Source organism: Camellia sinensis, chromosome 3 (genome assembly GCF_055761805.1).
Source record: "Camellia sinensis isolate YWXY chromosome 3, ASM5576180v1, whole genome shotgun sequence".
Taxonomy (NCBI): Eukaryota; Viridiplantae; Streptophyta; class Magnoliopsida; order Ericales; family Theaceae; genus Camellia; species Camellia sinensis.
In genome coordinates, this window is record NC_138963.1 from 40,139,484 (window position 1) to 40,154,735 (window position 15,252).

Consider the following 15,252-nt stretch of genomic DNA (forward strand, 5'->3'; position numbering starts at 1 on the left):
AAATTCTATACTAAGCCAAATCTGGTAATTTCTAACTAGAAGATGAAATTTGAGAAGTCTAGTTTCATAATAAATTTTTAGATTATGGGTTTGATCTATAAATTTAAGCATGGAATTAACGTAAGGAAATGTGACAAATTTGTGTCATAAACACCCTTAGAATTTGTTTAGAATTATTTATAAGTTATTTTTGGAAAAAGCTTTCTGAAAAATAACCATAACATGTTTATTGAGTATCCTGTAGATTGATATGAATTTTAGGGTTGTATAAGTAATGTATTTATAATTTTAATTGTAAGATATATACTCTGAAAATTTTTCTGGACAGAATAAAATCACCACTTTAATATTATGCTAGTCTAATTTTGTAAATCAAAAATTCGTGCATGTGTGTGTTTAGGGTTTAATTCTTGTATCTAAGTTATTATTTCATACCATGGTTTAAATAAATTGTTTATTTGAATTCTGTACTTTTATTTAGTATTGTGTGACACATGCAATATTTTATGATTGGGAATTTTAATGAGTTGGTATAACATTATTTGTGATTAAAAATTTGGAATTGTTTGTGATTAATATCAAAATTAACTGAAATGATTAACGGCATATACAAAGTTAACAATTGATGGTTAATACCAGTTGTTCGGAGTGAGTCTTGGTTTAAAGACTGTACGGAATTAAGGGTTGACGGTTAACACCGGTTGTTCAGGGTGAGCCCTGGTTTTGAGAATTCTCACGTAAATTGTGTTGCGAAACTCTAAGATGGCACGGGACTTATTTGAACCCTTTTCGGTATTCGGTTTTGGAATAAGGGTGGATGTGCAGGTGGCACACAGGGAGGTTGCTTACCCCTGGCAGACCGTTTCCTTGGGGCAGACCACGAATGCCACTACTTGGGTATATAACTCCGGACGTGGGCATCCCTGGTAGTTACGGTTGGTAACACTTAAATATTTGACCAAGGGAGGGTTTCAAATTAACCGTTGCCATGCTTAGTGGTTGGTAAGTTAAATCTCTTTGGCGAGATTTCGAGTGTCACCTAATTTATTAAAATTACTGAAACTATTCTAATGGTTGTAATTTCTGTGTATAATTATATTGTTATCTCATGTTTAGAATATTATTATTTGTCTCTTAAAAAGAATGGTAGGTTGGTTACGTTTTCTTACTGTGTTGCAAAACTCATGGCATATATTTTGTTGCCCTGACGTTTTATGCCAGGTTTTAGCGAGGAAATAATTGAAGCTGAAATGGAGTTGACGCTAACGTAGAGCCTTAGCTGAGTTGAAATCATAGCAAAAGTCGAATAACTTTATTATCCTATATATTAGCTATTAAGGACCTTATAATTTCATTGCTGTTGTATTTGAATAATGTTAAGTTTTTATTTAATATTATTTGAACCTGTGGTTATGTACGAGAGTTGGAATGCCCTATTAAGATGTCAACTTTTTAGTTTATTAAGTTATTTTGTTTATTTAATTTCCCTTGATGTTTCAAAAAAAAAAAAAAGAAAATTTGGGGCGTCACAGAGGGGCCTTAGGCTAATTTTCCCAATCATAATTCTAAAACTGTAGTAAATACTACCTAATTTTTGTAGCCAAATTAAAATAGCAAAAACTAACTATAATAACTTATTCCAATCGTTCAAAATTGGAATTTAAAAATATAGGGCTAATTCGGTCACATGAATGTAACTTGAATTTCAACATCGCACAAACCGTCAGATCTACGCTTATCAGATAGCAGCCGTTGGATCGAAGGAATGAGAGCGGCTCCCAAATTTCAAATCTCGCTCCGATCCCGCTCTCATTCAGAATTCAGAGAGAGAGAGAGAGTGTAGAGAGAGGAAAAGGAAGAGAGTTCAGAATTGAGAGAGAGAGAGAGAGAGTGTAGAGAGAGGAAAAGGAAGAGAGAGAGAGAGAGAGAGAGAGAGAGAGAGCAGAGAGGAGACGAGAGAGAATCAAATCTGTGAGTAACAGTGTTCGATTCTCTTCTCTTAGCTTAGTTCGAAAATGTCTGGTCGCCACGAGAAAGAGAAAGGCGTCAATGTTCAAGTCCTTCTTCGTTGCAGGTGCCAATCTCTCTCTCTCTCTCTCTCCTTGTATATATATACCTGTGTAAGCGTCTGCCCTGTGTAGTATTTTTAGGGTTTAGGATTTCCTCAGGTTGTGAATCACTAATCCAATCCCTCTTTAGAAATTTCGCTTCTTTTTTATTTATTTATTGAGATTGTTGCCGAATCTTGTTGACAATAGTGTGAATTTATCTAATTTATGATTTATGATGTATATTTGTTTGTTTCAGGCCATTTAGTGAAGAAGAGTTGCGGAACAATGCGCCACAGGTGGTGACTTGCAATGAGTACCAGAGAGAAGTCGCAGTTTCTCAGAACATTGCGGGGAAACACATCGATAGGGTTTTCGTATTCGACAAGGTATTTGATTTTAAAAAAGGGCTTTTATTTTTAGTTAATTTGTTGTAATTTGTAGATGAGATTTGCTTTTTGTAGTTCATTTGATAAGTTATAGGTGGAGTGGGAAATTTGTTTCTTATTCCGTTTACGCCATCAATATGTAAGGAGCAGTGGCATCTTCGTAATAGATTGTATTGATTTTCAAAACAAGGTTATAGGCTAGTTCCATATGATTCCTCCAATGTGATTGAAGACACTGTTTTTTCAACATATAACTTGAAAGACAGATTCTTAAGTTTCTTGGAAACTTGAATAATAAGAGAGTAAGGCTGATAGCATTGAAATATACTGCGGCAAGAAAATTATGTATTTAGAAATCAATTTTAACTCAATATTTGGATTGTGACTTTGCATCCCATTTAAGCGACTGAACCTTGAAAGTTAAGCCTTTATCAATAGGGGTGTTTAATAAAGCTTATGACTTTTGAAAAGCTATTTTGGACTGTTTGATTAAACTTATTTCAAACAGCTTCTGATTCTAATAACTTATTTTAAGTCAAAAAAGCTAATTTTGAGAAGTTGCTCAACCCTTGCTTCTGATTATCAACTTCTGTTGTGGACATGCTAATTTACGGTTATACTCTTAGATTTTTTTATTTTTTATTTTTTTAAAAATAGAAAAAGACCCAAATAGAATATAGAATATTATTATTATTTTTTATAAGAAATGTAGACAAGTAGTGAATGACAAAAAATAAAAGTTAATTGAAAAAGTTATTTCACAATTTATTTAACAAATACTACTCAGCAACTTAAATCTATAATCCAACAATTACACCAAACAGATTAACAACTTTTGATTAAAGTCATAATCTATAATTTGTTTTAACAGCTACACCAAATGAGGCCATGTTAAGGTGTACGCATTAATATTGAAATTTGGCCTGGGATTATTGTCATAGTTTTTCAATTCATTGTTTGCAACAGGACACTAGAGAAAAATAGATAAGAAAATTAGGCCAACTATAAATATGTTGTTTTTAGTTAAAGTGTGATAGTTATGTACAAGAAAGATTCATTGTTTTCTATGTAGTTATAGCTGCCTCACCTCAACTAAATACGTAGAAAATTAGGGCAACATGTCACAAGTGCGGAAATATCATAATACACTTACTCCAAAAAATTTGTGGTGGATTCGCCGTCGAGTGGTTAGTGTCCAATACTTACGAGGAATCATACATAGCACACCAACATTAACTTGTACGATTTTTGATTTACATACTAATTAAATTCATGTTGTATGTAGGTTTTTGGTCCTTCAGCTCAGCAAAAAGATCTTTATGATCAAGCAGTTATTCCCATTGTTAATGAAGTTTTGGAGGGTTTCAATTGTACCATTTTTGCTTATGGACAAACTGGTACAGGAAAAACTTACACCATGGAAGGAGAATGTAAGAGGTCAAAGGTAATGTTGTTTATGTGGTTAGTTCTTGTTAGAGTTTGCTATACTATACAGTTCAAGTTCTGATACCATGTCTACTTTTCGTGACAGAATGGACCTAATGGAGACTTGCCTCCAGAAGCTGGTGTCATCCCTAGAGCTGTGAAGCAAATTTTTGACACGTTGGAGAGTCAAAATGCAGAATACAGTGTTAAAGTTACTTTCTTAGAATTGTATAATGAGGAGATCACTGACTTGCTTGCCCCTGAGGAGATATCGAGAGTTGCGTTGGAGGATAGGCAGAAAAAACAGTTGCCTCTCATGGAAGATGGGAAAGGCGGTGTTCTTGTAAGAGGATTGGAGGAGGAAATTGTAACAAGTGCTAGTGAGATTTTTACTCTACTTGAAAGAGGGTCCGCAAAACGTCGCACCGCAGAAACTCTATTAAACAAACAATCAAGGTCATTATTCTTTCATTGTCTTTGTAGTCATAATCAGAATCCAATCTTCTTGTTTGTTAATATATTTTGTTTCTCAGTCGGTCACATTCCCTTTTTTCCATAACCATACACATCAAAGAAGCAACCCCAGAAGGTGAAGAGCTTATCAAATGTGGCAAACTGAATTTGGTTGATTTAGCTGGTTCAGAAAATATTTCTCGTTCTGGTGCTAGGGAGGTATTTTGACATTTACAAATGACTAGAAACAATATTTTTTTATAGTTAAGTTTCTTTTTCTTTCTTTTGTCATTTTAGCTTGGGTAAAATTGGATAATCAATTTGTTATATCTGTCTTTTTAGTTAATATGAGTGTCTAATTCCTAGGGTCGTGCAAGAGAGGCAGGAGAGATAAACAAAAGTTTGCTAACTCTTGGACGAGTTATTAGTGCTCTTGTGGAGCATCTTGGGCATGTCCCCTACAGGTTAAAGTTTTCCAGAGATCTTTAGCTTCTTCTCATGTCCGTTTCAAATTTTTTTGTTCTTCTATACTTACTATTTTAAATTGGAATTTAGGGATAGCAAGCTCACCCGTCTGCTTCGTGATTCGCTGGGTGGAAGAACTAAGACATGCATTATTGCCACAGTATCACCTGCAGTCCATTGTCTGGAGGAGACCTTGAGTACCCTGGACTATGCTCATAGGGCAAAACATATTAGAAACAAGCCTGAGGTTGATTTTGGAATATTATTTTTCCATGACTTTGGTTTCCTGAGTGCATTTCTTCATCTGCTTTCTAGATTTTTCTTTTATTTGTAATTTTTTTTGGAAACCAATTAATCTTATTTATTTTCCCCAGAGTTTCTTCGACTGAGTTAGCTTCTTATCATTATTAGATTGGTTTGTGTTACTGAAGTATGGCGGTGTTTGGGGAGTTTGTTTTTTGGTTTTTTTTCACTAAAAGACAAATTGGTTACAAAACCAAAAAAAACAAATCCAAACAAAAATATCACATAAAATCCCATAATCATTTTACTTTTTCTCTCACAAACATCACATCCAACTACAAAAAAACCCAACTATTTTCCCAAACACAAAAAAAAATTTCTCCAATAATATCCTACAACTAAAAAAACCTACAAAAAAACCCACTTCCCAAACACCCACTATGTCAACATATATGTACATGCACACACCTTGACATACTGGTTTATATACTTTACTATTTGTGCATAACAAAGATTGTGTTCTCCAGGTGTGTGGGGAACAAAATTTTATTTTTTAAACTCATCAAGTGCTGACATTATCTCTAAGTGGAATTTTGTTGATGAATTTTGTACCTTGTTGCTAGTCATGTTGGCATTATCGTTAAGTGGAAAATGTATAAGAATGCTGTACCATGTTCCTCGTAATTTCCTGGATGAAAGTGCTATAAATGTTTTAATTTCACAAAGAACCAGTCTACGAAGAGCTCAGCTTGGATGGGTGCAATATGCATTTGTCATATATCTGTTGGCATGGATTACCTTTGTGTTGTAGATCTTGATGGTCTAAACGAGTGGGCCAGTGCATTTAAGCATTTAAACTAAATTTTGGTTTTCAATTTTTAAATGATCTTTTAATATTATTTTACTGTTTTTATAGGTCAACCAGAAAATGATGAAATCAACCCTTATAAAGGATCTTTATGGTGAAATTGAACGACTTAAGGCAGGTAAAAACCTTTGGGATTCCTGTTTTTGATAAAGAAATACTTATAGATTCATTTACTTATTCTAGCTATATTTTTTAGTGAATTTATTCTTTATTTATTCCTCACTATCCAGAGGTATATGCTGCACGTGAGAAAAATGGTGTCTATATGCCAAAGGAACGATACTATCAGGAGGAGAGTGAAAAGAAGGTACTGCACTGGTCTCATCCTTTGTTCTTTTCTTTCCCTGTTTAAGCAGCACTGTACTTAAATGATATTTATTTGCAATCATTGAACCTAAGTCTTGCCCATTAATAGACTCGACAATGCACTAATTAGATTCATTTGCTGTTAGCAAGTGTATTGCTGTTGTGTGGTTGACTATTCAGTAAATTTTTTATGATCAGTACCATGGTAGTTTCTTAGTACATAGGTCAAATTGTCCCTGGATTGATAAATAACTTTTGATATAGGTTTCGTTTGCCGTTCCACCATTGATTTTCCGATGTCTATGTATCTAACAGTCTCTTCTTAATCTTTTATCTTCCTTCATCATGTTTAGGCAATGGCCGATCAGATTGAACAAATGGTGGTTACAATAGAAACTAATCAGAAGGTCAGTTTTTTTTAAGCAACTGTAAAAATAATAGAATTTGGTCTATCATGTGATTGTGTGTTAATTTGTTTCACTTCCCATACTTGATTTGCTATGACCAGCAACTTGAGGAATTGCAAGATAAATTTGATGATCAGGTTCAAAAAGGCTCTGATTTAAGCAACAAACTTGATGCCACCCAGGTAAGTTGTATCCGTATGTGGTTATATATGGTTTAAGGATTCATCCTTAGATTCTTATCGTACAATTGAAAGTTTTGCAGAAAAACTTGAACCAAACAAGCAAATTGCTGGCTAGCACTGAAGAAGAATTAAGGAGGTGTCAGTATGCTCTGAAGGAGTGTGATTTTATTATCTCCGAGCAGAAGAAAGCAGGTATGGTTGAATATTTCTGTTGTTGGAATTTCTTTGCTAGCTGCTTCTCAATAATGTTGCCGAATAATTGGAACAGAAAATGCATTGGCTTATCAAGCAAGTGTCTTGCGGTCTGACTTGGAGAAATCTTTGCAGGATAATGCTTCATTATATTTGAAAATTGGTACGTAGTGTTGGTTATAACTTACTAAATTGATTGCTGACATAAATTCCTGACTGGTGCTATGATGTGATTTTTTGTAGCAAGAGAAGACAAACTGAATGCTGATAACAGGTCAGTTGTGAACGATTTTCAAACGGAGCTTGCACAGCAACTAGGCTCCCTTTGTAATACGGTGGCAATATCAATGTCTCGACAAGGTGAACACCTTCAGTGCATTGAGAAACATTGTCATTTCTTTTTGGCCATTCACAATAAGGTATTTATTTTTGCAGATCTTGTTATTCTACTCTCTCTCTCTCTCTCTATACATATGTCAATCTTGTATTACTATATTTTAATTTGCCACCAGCTCATAAGTACTTGTTTTGCATGAGATTGAGTTTCAACACACTTGATTTTAACAAAATTCCTTTCATAGGCTGTCATTGATTTGAAGAAAAAGATGACTGCTTCAAGGGCACTATATATTTCTCACATGGAGGCTATGCAAAATGTTGTTCGCCTGCACAATGCGAGCTCTAATGCAGCTGTGGAGGAGATTTCAGCTTCAGTTTCTTCTAATATACATTCTATCGAACAAGTAGGTAGCAGCGATTTCATTTTTTCCTGCATCTTATGATCTACAAAGCTTTTCATTATATTGGCATCGTTGTTGTAGACGGTAAGTTAATACATTTTGCTTTTTCCTTTTTTCTTTTATTCTGTTATTTTGGAATCAGTTTTTAGCTGCAGAGGCTGTTGAAGCAAATTCTATTTTTGATGATCTTCAAGGCACTCTATCAACTCATCAAGGGGAAATGGCACATTTTGCTAGAGAGCTTCGACAGGTTTGACTCAATTGTATTTCATTTCATTTAAGAATATCTAGTTTCTTGCCAAGTATAAATTTTCATGGCACCTTTTGACAAATGTTGCCTGCAGTTTCAACTTTGATCACTAATGTACTGAAAAAATTTCTGCAAATTCTGTGAATTGCATGTAGAGGTTGTTTAATAAGTTGATTTGCGAATGAAATTGCAGGATTGTTCAACATTTTTGTGTATTTTTCCTAAATGTCTTTTGCTGCTTGTCTTACTGTTGTTAAACCTATATATATTTCAAATTTCTTATTATTCATCATGATTGTTGAATTGTACAGAGATTTCATGCAAGTGTTGAGCACTCAAAGAATATCTCAGAGTTCACTTATGGATTTCTCCATCAGCTTATTGAACAGTCAAAAAATCTTCAAAGTCATGCAACCCAAGTTGATGAAATTCAGACGACGAGTATCAAAGAATTCCAAAAGGCTTATGAGGTACATTTTTAGATCTTATGTGTAGAGTTAAAATGTTAAGATTTATATGTTTGACCACTTAAGCTTTATTTATGCAGGAGCAATCAACATCAGATGCAGAGAAGCTTATTGCTGACGTGACCAACTTAGTTTCTAGTCACATTCGTCGCCAAAAAGAGCTGGTTTGTTTGGTGTCTTAACTAATTTTTGTGCTTTTGTATTCTTCTCAGGAATGACTAACGGTTTGGCTAATAGGTGGATGAACGGCTCATTCATCTCAAAGATACTGTTATAGGAAATAAGACATTTTTGGATGGGCATGTTTCCTCAATGGAGGGTATAACAACAGATGCAAAACGAAAATGGCAGGAGTTCTCTGTGCAAGCAGAGAATGATGCGAAAGATTGTGCTGATTTCTCTGCTGCTAAACATTGCCGTATGGAGTTACTTTTCCAGCAATGGTAAGAAATGGCTGTTGCAGCGCTCTCTAATTTGATCCTATTGTATCTGTATTGTTTTCATGTTGACCTTTACTTACCTCATTCCTTTTTGGTTGGTGACCTTGTACTAATTCTGCTTTGGACAGTGACATTTGTATTATATTCTACTACTGGTTAACTTTGTTGCTTGTTTCTGTTTTGCCTTGACAGTGTAAACACTGCTGAAACAGCTTCCAAGCATTGGAAAAGGACACATGAGTCCATCAATGAAATTGGAAGTCAAAATGTCTCGACATTGGTCTCCCTTGTCAGGTCAGTTGTGTTAGCTCTCACCTTATTTGTCAAGAAACAGAAGAATATTAAAATCTCAGTACTCTTCTAATATTTGTAACTTTGATGTCAATGCACCTGGAAGTAATGAATATGTGTTATGAGGAGAAAATTTTAGAATTTTTCTAGTTATGTATGGTTCTGGTTTTGGGTATGTATAATGGCAGTGACATGGTCGCCATATAATTTGATTAATATGTAATTAAGTTCCTAACCTTTTAGCTACAGTATGATATGAATATCGTATTGAGTTAATTGTTCATCTTTTTGTTCCAGAGATGTGTCAGATAGTAACGAGCAACATGATACTGAGATTGCTTTGGCAAGGACTACAGTTGAAGAAGATGTGGCGAACAATAGTGAAGATTTCATTCAGCACTTTGATCGTGAGTGCTGTTACAATCTTGACTTGTGCAGTTGTATGCTATATAGTTCATGTTTAATTTTATTTGCCATTTGTTTCCAATTTTTTGTAATTGTTTTCAAACTTGTCTTGTTATGTTAGACGTCTATCCTGAGTTTGTTTTTTGTCAAATGAAATCTCTTAAGTCCTTTTGAACAACATGACTTGGTTTAGAATTGAGCATTATTTAAATGATTGATTTACCACTGTATTCTTGTATCAATGTGATTTGAATTGTTATTAAGGTAAATAGTTAAAGACGAATCATACAAACCTATTTTTGAAAAAAAAAAAAAAACTGTTTGTAGCTGGCTACCCTATAGACTGTAGGGAGACAATTACACCTTTGATTAGGAAATTTTCAACAATTATCTGTGGATTGCACAATATTGGGGAATTGATGTATCATAAGAAAACGTTGTTCATTAGGGTTTGAGGTTTCAGCTAATTGTTTGGATGTGTTAGTCAATGTTGTCACACTGGGGTCCTTGGATTGAATCTTGTCTTTGTCAGATCCAAAGTAAAGGGAATTACTTTGGGTTTATTATTCAGGTGTTATTCAAATGAATTATATTTAAATGAATTAGGAGTGTTCTTTTATGTTTGTCAGTTTGCTTTTTTTTTTGCAGGTGTATCAGAGCAAGAGTGTGCCTCTGTAAGTGATATTTTGGCCACAGTCAAGGCTCATGCAAATACTATTGAGGTTCTCCGGGAGGATCACTCTGTCCAATCTGCTTCTATTGAACAAAAAACCATGGATACCTTCCAGCAGAAATATATGGTATGTTGATCTTGCATCTTACTCATCTGATCGCATGATTAGTGAATTTCAGCAGAGATGTGTGTACTTGGCCTCCCCCCTTGAACCCAAACTATCACACTTTTAACGACAAACTACTGTTTAAAGCATCTTCAAGGAATTTAAAGCTTAGCACTTTTGCCTCTACGAAGGATAAAACCATTGCTTTCGCATCCCAACACTTCACTGTGGTACAAACTATGTTATTTGTTCTTTATGCTATGTTAGCCTTGGATTGGTTAATGGAAATAAAATTACTTGAGCATATTCATTATTTTTGGGTAATCAAACAAACAATGATAAATACCCAGCCATTTTCTTTTCCTTTTTGAAACCCAACCAAACAAATGACTAGGAATTTAGCTTCTTTTACTTGATTTTTCATTGTTGTTTCCTATATTTTTCCTTTCCTTTTCTTTTTCTCTTCACAAATTCAATATCCAAACATAGCGTTATTGTCCATGTAATACATATAAAGGTTTGGGGACTGAATTTGATTGCTTTAGCCTAGAATTTTACAGGGTAAGGGAAATGAAATCACATATGTTTTTTGACCATCTGTTGTAAGTTGTAACCTTAATGTTGTGTTTGGTTGAGGGATTTGATGAGGGATTTGGAAAGAGAAATGGAAAAGGTAGGTGAAATATGAATAAAATATGCCTAAATTTCACCTAGTTACACACACCTTTTCCCTTTCCCTTTCCAAATCCCTCCCCAAATCCTCCAACCAAACACACCATAAGGTTATGGGTTTAAGTCTTGAAGCCACCACTTTGTGCATTATGCCAAAGGTTAGGTGTGTACTCAATCTTCTCTCTCCCAAACACACATTAATGTGTACTAATTGAGCGTTGTTTTTTTTTTTTTTTTTTGTAAGTTGTAACCCTTTTTTATTATTATTTTAAATTCTGAAGATAGCTTTGCCCTGACTATGCTTATTTTAAGCAAGCCCAAATGTAAAAAAATTTAAGATTATGCATTCAAGAACTAACATTACTATCTGGATTAATTCAATCATTTTCTTTTCAGGATAAATTTGAGAACATGATTTTTTCCTCACAAGCTTTTTATCAGCTCTCTTTGCTTGTTACCTATAAAAAAAAAGAAGGAAATTAATCTAATTATAAACATTTGTATGAATTCATCATGATTACTTGCATATATTTGCTGTTGACCTATTCAAAATATAGTTGGGTTGATATCCTGATTGCTTTAAAATAATAATGCCCAGGATTATGAGCCAACCGGCACAACACCAATCAGATGTGAGCCAGATGTTCCATGTAAGGGGACAATTGAATCTCTTCGAGCCATGCCAATGGAGGCCCTGGTAGAGGAGTTTCGAGAAAACCATTCATATGAATCATTTGAAGTTAAGGAATTAAAGCCATCTCTCATACCACGCTCACCTCTGGGCGAACTCAATTGATAGGAGGTGCGGGGATTGTCATTTGCGTGCACGGTGTTTAGCCTATTTGTATTTGTATTTTTTCATGCACACTCTCATCATTGCACTTTGAAAAATGCCAGGAAGCTGATAGGTCTCCGTTGCTTGTAATACTTGGTAGTGGAAAATGTAACATGTCAATGGAAACTTAAATAAATCCTTACTTGGGATTTAGCAAATTATAGGTTAATCAGAGTTGTATATGAGGGAAAAGCCCTACGTTATTCCTCCACAATGCTTGTTCTTTTGGGGCATTTGTTAATGTAAGATTATTTCAGCTTACTTGAGAGATGGGCATACCCTTTTGTTTTTTGATTGTCTTGTATCAGGTAAGATAATATGCTGTTATTTATTTAATCCTGCTTGGATATTTTATTTTATTCTATTTATTGGAAGTCAGTGGTTAATACAGTGCAGTGAACAAGGAATGTTAGTGTTTAATCCAGTATATTGCGTGATTTGTGAGTTATATAAACTGAGCAGGATTTATCTGTTTGATTTATAAGGCCAAGTTTGGCATGAGACAAAAAAGATAAAAAGTCAAAAAGTCACTATCCTATTTAAGTCACATCATCTTATTTAAGTCACATCACCTCTCTAACACATTACTTCAAACTCAACTCAAACTCAACCCATATTTCATAAAAAGTCAAAAAGTGCACTTATTTAGTCTTTCCAAACTAGGCCTAATGTTGTGGAGATTGTCATATGAAAATAATTAGTATATTTTTGTATTGTATCAACTCAAAATAATTGCATGTCATGAAAGTACAAGCAATTTATGCGTTAGATTGTGCAAGTCTTGTATTTCAATCCCTTTGCAATATTTTGAGTTTATATACCACTTTTTTGCAATTATTCCAAAAACAATTACAAGCAAATATATTTTGAATTTACAAAAACTATTCTTGCGCCTCCATGAGAAAGTCATCTTTGCAGCAAACTAATTTTTAAACTTTATCAGAAAGTAAATTATTTATAAAAACTCAACCAAACAAAAGGATGTTTGGGTGTTTATGAATGAATGGTCGTGATACAAGGCGGGACAATGAAAGAAATGGACGGAGAGGGGAGATTTGGAGATAGAGACTAGAGAGATAGTGGCATGTTGGAAGTTGAAGGAGTATCGGAAGTTTTTAATGCTGTGTTTGGTTGATGGATTTGAGGAGGGATTTAGAAAGGGAAAGGGAAAAGGTGTGTGAAACTATGTGAAATATAGGCATGATTTATTCACATTTCACCTACCTTTTCCATTTCCCTTTCCAAATCCCTTCCCAAATCCCCCAACCAAACACAGCATAAGGGAATTTGAAGAGGAGAAAGAGATGGGGGTTAAAATTTGAGTTTAGGTTTTGGGTTTTGAATTTTAAATTTTGAGCCTTAAAATTGGATAAAAATTGGTTTTAGAAGTAAATTGGAAAAAATTATAAATATTAATAGCGAAATTTAGAAAAAAATAATAGTGAAAATGAGAAACTGTGAAACTTAAAAGGATAAATGTAATTTATCAATTCTACTACCTAGGGCCACATGGTTGCCCACGTGATATTTTTCATCTAAAATTGGATAAATTAAAAAAAAAAGAGGATAAATTATAAATACACCTTCTGAGATTTACTTAAATTACAAATTACTCATGTGATTCTAAAAATTACATTCTGCCTCCTAAGGTTTTTAATTTCATAACAAATAGGTCTTTTTATTAATAAATTATCAAGTTAATTAACAGTTTTTAATAAAGCTAAAATTTTATTTCAATTAATAATTCGAATAATTTTATTATTGTATAGGTGAACAGTTATAAATTTCATTTTTTCAATTAATTCTGTTAAATAAAAAAATTATGATAGGGCGGTATTTGTAATTTTTCAAATCACAAGAAACAATACGTATTTTAAGCAAGTCTCAAAAGGCGTATTTGTAATTTACTCACAAAAAAAAAGAGAGATACAAACGCTAGGGGTTAAAGTGAACAAAAAAATTTAAAGGTTGAAGTAAAAAAAATATAAAACTAATGGGGGGAAGGGGGTGTGTAAAAGTATTCCCAACAGATCCCTTGTATACTTACTTTTTAGCCAAAATAACAAGTTTTGGCTATGTTTATGTGGCAGATTAAATTTGAAGGGATTATGAGTACAGTGGGATTAAATGAGGGAATTAGTACTGTGGTGATATTAAGTTGAAGATTAGTATTAATATATAAAATTAATAATTTTTAATTTTTAATATTATAATTATTATTTTTTTGTACTTTTTAAGCTCAATTAATATAAAAATACATAAAAATAAATAATTTATTTTTGTGTTTTGCTACTTAAGTATCAATCCCGTGCCCCCACAGGTGAGATAGTCTAGCCACTGTAGTAGATTGTTGATCCGCTGGTCAATAAAAAGTTAAATAAAATTATTTTATTTTTAAATTGAAACATTTAAATTTTTTTAAATTTTACTAAATGTAATACATAATTAAATAGTAGAAGGTCAAAATAGTCATTTTATCACCTAATCCCAACAGTAGATTGTCCTCCCAAACTGTCTCACACCCCTCCCGGGATAGTATAATGCCCCGTATGGGGACAAGAAGTTCGGCCGAACTCCATGTTCGGCGGACTAAAAAAAAAACAAACGATGGGTTATTCATCCCTTCGGATAAGCAATCCGAATAGTGAATAGTCTCCCCCAAATCCCCCGCAATCCGAATAGGGTGCGTTTGTTTGGACGGACTGGATAAGGGGGGATTGTAATCCATCGGACTGTTAGTCCTAGGATATATTGTCCCCGGACTATTTGGTTGGACTGGATTTGTATCTTATATTTGTTTAATCATGGGATTAGATGTCTGGATTGAACTATTTTTAATGAATCCAATGTTTGGTTAGACGGACTGGATAAGGATAAATGTTCAAAAGACTATTTTATCCTTGTAATTTATAATTTTTATTTAATATATAATTTTAAATTTGTAATCTATAATTTATAATTTAACAACACTAAAAAAATTTAATTTATAAGGCCATAATTTTTAATTTATTATTTTCAATTAAATTTAATTTATAATTTATAATTTATATTTTTTATTTAATATATAATTTTAAATTAACGACAATAAAAAAATAATTTTATTTAATATATAAATTAAATTTTCAACAACACTAAAAAAATTTAATTTATAAAGCCATAATTTATAATTTATTATTTTTAAATAAATTTAATTTATAATTTTTATTTAATACATAATTTTAAATTAACAACACTAAAAAAATAATTTTAGAGAAATATGTAAATTTAATTTTTTAACAACACTAAAAAAAATTAATTTATAAGGCCATAATTTTTAATTTATTATTTTTAATTAAATTAAATTTAGAATTTAGAATTTAATTTTTTTATTTAATATATAATTTTAAATTAACAAC

General features: G+C 32.9%; 1 protein-coding gene across 2 annotated transcripts; it reads left to right on the forward strand.

The window, feature by feature from the left end:
- Positions 1 to 1,815: 1,815 nt before the first annotated feature.
- LOC114290433 (kinesin-like protein KIN-5C) lies at positions 1,816 to 12,118 on the forward strand. 2 transcript variants are annotated; one of them, XM_082919568.1, is made up of 24 exons: positions 1,816 to 2,074; positions 2,308 to 2,437; positions 3,723 to 3,881; positions 3,969 to 4,318; positions 4,396 to 4,534; positions 4,682 to 4,779; positions 4,871 to 5,027; positions 5,940 to 6,009; positions 6,122 to 6,198; positions 6,551 to 6,604; positions 6,706 to 6,786; positions 6,867 to 6,978; positions 7,055 to 7,141; positions 7,222 to 7,397; positions 7,560 to 7,721; positions 7,861 to 7,968; positions 8,280 to 8,438; positions 8,516 to 8,599; positions 8,673 to 8,878; positions 9,068 to 9,169; positions 9,464 to 9,573; positions 10,220 to 10,371; positions 11,621 to 11,824; positions 11,920 to 12,118. In XM_082919568.1, the coding sequence occupies exons 1-23, from the start codon at positions 2,016 to 2,018 to the stop codon at positions 11,816 to 11,818; spliced, it is 3,030 nt and encodes a 1,009-aa protein (XP_082775694.1). In that variant the 5' UTR covers positions 1,816 to 2,015; the 3' UTR covers positions 11,819 to 11,824; positions 11,920 to 12,118. The 2 variants fall into 2 exon arrangements, with proteins under 2 accessions (XP_082775694.1, XP_028090150.2); XM_028234349.2 differs by having other exon boundaries at positions 11,621 to 12,118.
- The last annotated feature ends 3,134 nt before the right edge of the window (positions 12,119 to 15,252 follow it).